This window comes from Vespa crabro, chromosome 23, assembly GCF_910589235.1.
Source record: "Vespa crabro chromosome 23, iyVesCrab1.2, whole genome shotgun sequence".
NCBI lineage: Eukaryota > Metazoa > Arthropoda > Insecta > Hymenoptera > Vespidae > Vespa > Vespa crabro.
Genome location: NC_060977.1, coordinates 1247501 through 1255000, shown reverse-complemented (window position 1 = coordinate 1255000; position 7500 = coordinate 1247501). Strand labels below are relative to the sequence as shown.

Genomic DNA, 7500 nt, shown 5'->3' with positions numbered 1-7500 from the left:
ACACATTGGAAGATGTATCGACGTTATATGAATCTTCGAACTTTATCCGCGGGTAATAAAACTTAAATAATAGAACTCTCTTTCTCTTTCTCTCTTTCTCTTTCTCTCTCCCTCTCTCTTTCTTCGATAAGTAATAAAACTTATGAGGAAGAAATCGCGATAGCAAGAAACGATCTTTCATTCCTTTCCTTGCTTTACTTCTTTCTTTTCTTTTCTTTTTTTTTTTTTTTTTCCTTTTTATTTTATTTTCATTTTTAAGACCAATATACCGAAGAAACGATATTTTTGATTGGCTCCGAAAGTTGTTACTACTTTGTAGGACTTAACGTCGTTCATATCGAAAGTATTCATGATAAAATATTTATACATATTTTTTTTTTTTTTGCGATTGATATTTACTGCGATCACGATTACGAGTTTCCTAGATGCTCGAGAGTTCTCCATATCTCTCTTTATCTCTCTCTCTTTTTTATGGGATGAGAAAAAAGAGAGGGTGGGAGGGAGGGAGGGAAGATCGGTAGCCGCAGAGATCCGAGGAAATATCCGGCGTTCTCGTGTAAAGTAGTATTCGTGGCTGCCGCTTGATTCATACGATGCACGATAGGAAAGTGGCTTGGATGTGTAACAGTGTTCTCTGTGTACTGACCAACTCCGAGAAGTGCTGCTTGGCAGAGATATTGCCTGGACACCAAGCACTGAGCAGATGGTCTGGCTGTAACTACCCCCCAAGCCGCGCATCCTAGTGCTGCTGCCAAACCCAAGCAGGTCTGTAGTAATACCAACGAGCTTGCCTCCAGACCGTCTTGATATCCCTGCAATGCCTGAAAGTGAAGTTTCTCATTAAGCATCCTTCTGCATCTTACAAATCTCTTTCACCTTCTACTCCTCTCCTCTTCTATCCCCCATTCTCTTCTAGAACCGATCGCGTCGGGACAATTTCTTTTCTCTTTCTCTTTCTTTCTTGCATAACTAAGAAATACAACAAATATATAAAGAAAGAGAAAAGAAGTTTTCGTCCTAGCGATGCAAATCTTATAATTAAGCTTCTCGTTAGCTAACGAGCCCCTTTTTCGATCTCTTCTCCTTTCTCTATCTCTTTCTCGCTCTTTCTTTAAAGTTCTCAGGTAAAAGAAATTGCGTGGAATCGGATTTAACACTCGGCGAGACGTCCTAACGAGATATTGTTATCACGAGAATGATTCGTTCCAAGAGAATTTATTATTCATTAATCATGATCTCTAATTGATCATTACTTATACAATGTCGTAATTATGTTCCCGTGAATTCGAAACTGTATTAATCTCGAAATTTTATATTTGAACAAAGTTATTTAATGTGTACAAAAACATGCCTATGATTTTTTTTCTCTTTTTTTTTTTTTTTATTTACGTGAATCAATTTTTTTTTCTTTTTTTTTTTTTTTACAAAATATTAATAACTAACTATTAAAACGTGATAATTTTTGTACTTTGTTTAAATAATTAACTTTATTAAAATTCTTTTAATGTACCTTTAATACAATTCTTTTAATGTTTTATAAAAGTTTTATAAATTTTTTGGAAATTTCATTATCGTACGATGTTATTTCTTTGAAGAACAAAGTCTACGTTATTGACTTACGATGTAAAAGGCAGGTGTGTAAAGTCCAAAACCAGCTGCACCAGCTGCCAGCATGAGCATTCTAACTGGTCGACTTCCCAAAGGACTGAGGTCAACCAATGGCTGTGCCGGTACCTTTGTCGCCGATTTCTTTTCCTTTACTTTACTACGTTGATTTTTGAGATGTAAGATCGCTCTTCGTTGAGGATGATAGAGAGAAGCACTCCTATAAATCAGACCCAGGAAAAAGGCCAAGAAGAGTGCTCCCGTAACAGACTGCAACCCCAATCTCCAACCTAGCTTTCTGAAAAGACAATGTACTTATGAATCCGTGTTTTATATAGTCTGACACTTATATACACCACCGATACATATTTCTAATCCTTGAACCTTTAACTATCGATCAGATAATCAAATTCTTTTATATTTGTTAGCTCCCGAGTTCCTAGTTTTCATCATTTATTTTTTATTTTTTAATTTTTATTGGCACATCAGTGTCCTTCGATCGATTGGACGTCTTTTTCTTTTTTTTTTTTTTTTCCTTTTTACTTTGATCTCTTAATTTTTTTTTTCGTTCAAAATTATATTATCGTTTTATAAAAAGAGGATATAATGGTAGGATACGATGTAATGGTAGAGAGGACAAAATGAGATAAATAAGGATAAAATAGTAAGGAAGAAATTAAAGCGTGAAAAGGATACATGTATGTCGTAATGCACTGTCATACGTACATAGCTTTCTCTCTCTCTCTCTCTCTCTCTTTCTCTTTCTCTCTCATCCTAAAATTTTCTAGGACAAAGAAAGACCTTGAATCCTTTACGCTTTTGTGTCTCACTGAAGCAGCTTTAAAACTTTATATACGGTAGCACGCTCGTTTGTGTTACCGGTGAAACAGAAAAATCCTATTTCTTTTTTTAACATCATTTCTCTCTGTCTGTTATATACGAGAGAGTGATTAAACGTGTATGTATAGAATACGTGAGTGTTTTACGTGGCTGTAGTCCACGATTATTTAACAACAAAGATCTACTTTAGCAGACTAATTATATCAATTTGAGAACTTGATATTAAAGAGAAAAAGAAAAGGATATGATAACTCGACGAGCTTTTAAAGAATTTCGAGTAATCGTAAAATGGATTTCTTCGTCTTTCTTGATTATTTTCTTCCTTCTTTTTTCTTTTTTCTTTTCTTTTTTTTTTTTTTTTTTTTTTTTTTTTTTATAATTCTTTATATCCCTCTTTTATATACTGGGATCGAATACAAGGACGAATCTCCATATTTTACGTAGGATGAGATTTGCTCGATGGCTCTTCAACTGCTTCCCGATAAAAACAGTGAAAGGCGAAGAACTTTACGATACTCAAGGACGAGACCTTTTCAGGGATTTTTAGTTTGAATTTTTCTCCATCTCTTTCTCCCTTTTTCTCTCTTTCTCTCTCTCTCTTTCTTTCTCTCTCTCTCTCTCTCTCTTCCACACTCATTCACCCACTCAATCTTTCGCTACAGCTACGGTAACACGAATAGAGATATAAAGGTGCGTGGGAGTAAACGTATCTTCTGTATCCTGTCTAGTTAAATTTACTATATGTACGAGTAGAAGTATTGGTGATGTTGGTGATAGTAGTCGTAGCGGCAGTGTGGGCGAACGAAGCGTACGGTCGAGTGGTGTATTTCACAAAAAAAAAAAAAAAAAAAAAAAAAAAAAAAGAAAAAAAAAAGAAAAAACAAAAAAAAAGGAAAAAGGAAAAAGGAAAAAGGAAAAAGATCACGCGTGGGTGTGTTTCCTCGGTAACGACAAAGCGTGGGCGTGCAACTGCATTTTCATTCAAAGCTAGCAGGTACACGTGTGGCATCCTCGGAAACGAACGATTCAACACATATACGCACACAGAGAAAAGATACATACACGTACATACATACACACACACACACACACACACACACATATATATATATATACACACACAGAACGATCGAAGCTTTCTAATCCCTGGCCTAAATTTCTCCCACGTAATTTCACATTAATCTCTGCTGGTACCTTGTCGTCGTCGTCGTCTCTTTCTCTCTCTTTCTCTCACTCACATCCCCATTTTCCTTCGTCATCTTCTCATTTTCTTCATCATAATATACATCGCTTATCTCTAGCCAAGGATATCGTCTCAAAATTACCACCCTTTAACCCACCCCACCTCCTAGAAACGAGCTTAACGCGAATATTCCCCTATATCCTCTTCTATCATTCCTCACACCACTTCTGTTTCATTCCCTCCCCCATTCTTCTCGCTTCCTTCTGTGTTAAATCAACCATTAGATGCTCTTCGACTCATCTTAATTCACCACATCTGTTCAACTTTCTACCAGGTCTGTCTATTAATTCTAAACGTATTTTGACTCCGTGTTTAAACGTTCGAAAATTTTCGACGAAACACGAACGTTTTCGAGAGACCGTGAGTAATCCTTTCTATCTATCTATTTTCCCTTTCCCTCCCACCCTTTAAAATCCATTCGATCGTAAATCGTGCGAATCGATCCGAAAGATACCTATCTATCTTTTTCTCTCTTTCTCTCTCTCTCTTTCTTTCTCTTTTTCTCTCTCTATTTTTCTCTTTTATCCTGTTGTTACTTTATTCACGATATTAAAAAATACAAGTTGTCTTTTTTAACGATCGGTACGTTCATCGCTTTTTTGGAAGAAATTCAGAAGCTTAATCTAGGTAACACAACCGCATTGCAGTAATACCGCGGGACACTGAATTTAGTCGGAATATAGTATCAAGAGAGAATAGAAGAGCTTATAAAAATGAATGGTTTAAGTGAAACTGCGTGCTTTCGTACTAGACACAATAAAATTTTAATGGAATTTATAGTTTAATTCGAATGAGAAATTCCATTAGTTCATTTCTGAATTAAAGTACTTCGAAATCATCTTTGTAATTATGACGTTCATATCCATACTGTATTACATGTGTTTTTACTACTTCTAATTCTCTCTCTCTCTCTCTCTCTCTCTCTCTCTCTCTCTCTCTCTCTCTCCTATTAATGTCTTCATTTTCTCCTTTGTCTTTTCTCAAGGGATTCAATCGTGAATCTACAGCGAAGACCCACGGACGTTATTCCAGTAATTACACGGGTCTAATCTCTGGATGAAACGGCCATCGGTCGCATTTCTTCTTCTAACGAATCATTGGCCTAGTATGACATCGACAAACGATGTGTTATTTTTGATTCTCAAGCCTTCAAATTGAAACGACTGGCTTTGTAGATAATAAACCGTTTTTTTTTCTTTTTTTTTTTTTTTTTAACACCATTTCTTTTTTCATTTTTTCTCTACTCTTTATCCTATCATTTAAAATTAAAGGAATGTGGATTTGAAACATACGTGTCGAATTCGTCTAACGCGAGGATTATAAAGAAGATGTGCCGTGCTTTCACTTCGTCTAATTGTAATTCCTGTATTTTAATCACTAATGAGAAATAATGGAAACAGAAAGAGAGAGAGAGAGAGAGAGAGAGAGAGAGAGAGAGAGAGAGAGAGAGAGAGAGAGAGGAAGAAGGAGAGAGAAATACCAGGAAGTCTAATTACTTGAAATTCTAATACCTTCTGTCTGTTTTTGTCTACTTTTCTAAACATTTTACAATATACTTCATTTTAAAGATATTAACTTTTATTTTCAATCGTTAAAAACTAGCAGTTTTGTGGTTTTATAATCTGTATTTAAACACTTACAAAGTCTTTTATCTTGAAATAATCTGAAAAAGGATTGAAAATTAACCAACATTTTTGTTGAACGTAATTAAAAACAGGCACTGCATATAGATTGCTTTACCGACAACTAGGAATATCGAAAGTAGAACGTAGAATGTTCAATTATTTGATCACGAATTTATCTCTTATTTTTATATTCATATACCATAAAAAGGTTACGGCATATATATATATATATATATATATATATATATATATATATATATATCGCTGACACGGTGTGAAAATGTACAATAAAACGGAGACACGTAGACAGAGTGTGTGCGTAGGAGAGAAAGAGAAAGGAAGAGAATAGTTTTTTTTTCCTCTCCCTGTTATATCCATGCTACGTTCAGATTTAGGTGCATTTCGACGTTCGCAATTTGTACCGAGTACGTTGTGCTCTTTGATGATTTTTGTTTCAAACAAGTAATTACTTTCGTGTGTTTGTGAATGTTATATATATATATATATTCATTGGGCAGATCAAAATTTACAAGTAGATATTCGGTGAAGTTTGATCTTCTTTCTTTTTTTATTCTTAATTTTAATGAGTAGTTATTACATTAATTATTTTACATAAAGATATTTCACTGATGATAAGAAAAAAATGAAAATTCATTTGTAAATTCTGTCACATTTATCTCATTCTCCGATCTCAAGATTTAAATGGGTCATAGATTTCCTTTACAGTTTAAACACGTGAAAGAAAAAGAGGATCGATTGTTAAGTGAAATACTTGAAAACAATTTGGTCTCTTAATCGATATTGATTGCTCCACAGAGTGAATTCATTCGATTCCAATAACGTCAGCAATTCGGGACTATTTAAGTAGTTGATAGAATCGTTAGGATTTAGTAATTATCGGAAAATTTCAATAATCACGAGACGATGACGATAACTTGAAAACGAAGATAAATTAATGACAAATAATTTTAATCGAACCTCTAAAACATAATACATAATATAAATTGACAATTAAATGAATTCAATTAGTTTAATGAATTATATATATATATATATAAAAAAAAATAAAAAAAATCCATTTGGGAAGAGGAAATTCAATTTCGTAAGATACTCTTTGTTATTTTGAACGAATAAATAATTTGAAGCGAGCGTTATAAAACGTTTTGTAAAAATAACTTTGCAATTAATTGAATGAATTATATCAAAAAAAAAAAAAAAAAAAGAAAAGAAAAGAAATAGAAAATTTCACGTCTAAGGTACGAGGAATCTAATTTTGTACGATGCTTCGTGGTTTTGGATGATATATAATGGCTGCCGTTACTCATCTTAATTGAATATTTTTATCAGACGCATTATCATAGTTATACGTGTGGAGGGTTATAATATATGTAATAACTTACCCAACCGCTTCCTTGTAAAATACGCTGAAGAGAGCAATTCCCACCCCCGTGCCAGCTTGCACCACCATCTCAACGAACTCTCGTCGTTTTCTAAAGTAATGGCCGAGTACCAAACCAGCGGTCTCTCTTACCAAACCGGCTCCTGTGCCCAGTACCAAGCCGTAGCTGTTGCGTTTTAAACAAAAAAAAACACATAGACACACACAACTATATATACATATATATATATATATATATATATATATATATATATATATATCATTCGCATGATTCGCATTAAATTTAATTAAGAAAATGTCTTAAAGTTGATTAAAAATTTTCGTTATTGTAACGTTGATATCTCTAGTAAAAGCTCTTTTGAAAGATCGTTAAATGGAATGGCGAGCTTTGTCATAGTGATTCTTCTTACTTGTAAGAAACTGAAAGATCTTAGAAGCCTTTTTATGAGTCTCAAACGGACTGTTTGCTACGTCTTATATTGTCGGACGTCTTATAAAACATCAACGTAACAAAAGAACCTTGGAAAATGCTTATACCATAGATACATTATTTTTTTTATTAAAAACGTCGGTATATAAATTTTTATAGAATTTTTATCCTAACGAAATATCTAAATTAATATATACATATACGTGTAAATGTATTAATTAAAAATAACGTATTATATTCGATACGATGAACTTTACGAGCTCTCTTAATGTTTATTTTTCAATGACCTTCATAACAAAAGAAATGAAAACATCGGTCCACAAAAGAAATCAAAACATATTAATTATATTTGCCGTAT

At 33.5% G+C, this 7500-nt stretch overlaps 1 protein-coding gene across 3 annotated transcripts in view; it reads right to left on the bottom strand.

Annotated features, from left to right (window-relative positions):
* LOC124432096 (monocarboxylate transporter 10-like) overlaps positions 1-7500 on the bottom strand; it is a 95249-nt gene that overhangs the window by 9031 nt on the left and 78718 nt on the right. For all 3 annotated transcript variants that reach the window (XM_046980657.1, XM_046980658.1, XM_046980659.1), the window contains 3 exons: positions 6714-6878; positions 1621-1903; positions 647-821 (listed from right to left, as the gene is read on the bottom strand). In XM_046980657.1, coding sequence (XP_046836613.1) covers positions 647-821; positions 1621-1903; positions 6714-6878 — 623 coding nt within the window. The remainder of the gene's footprint in view (positions 1-646; positions 822-1620; positions 1904-6713; positions 6879-7500) is intronic.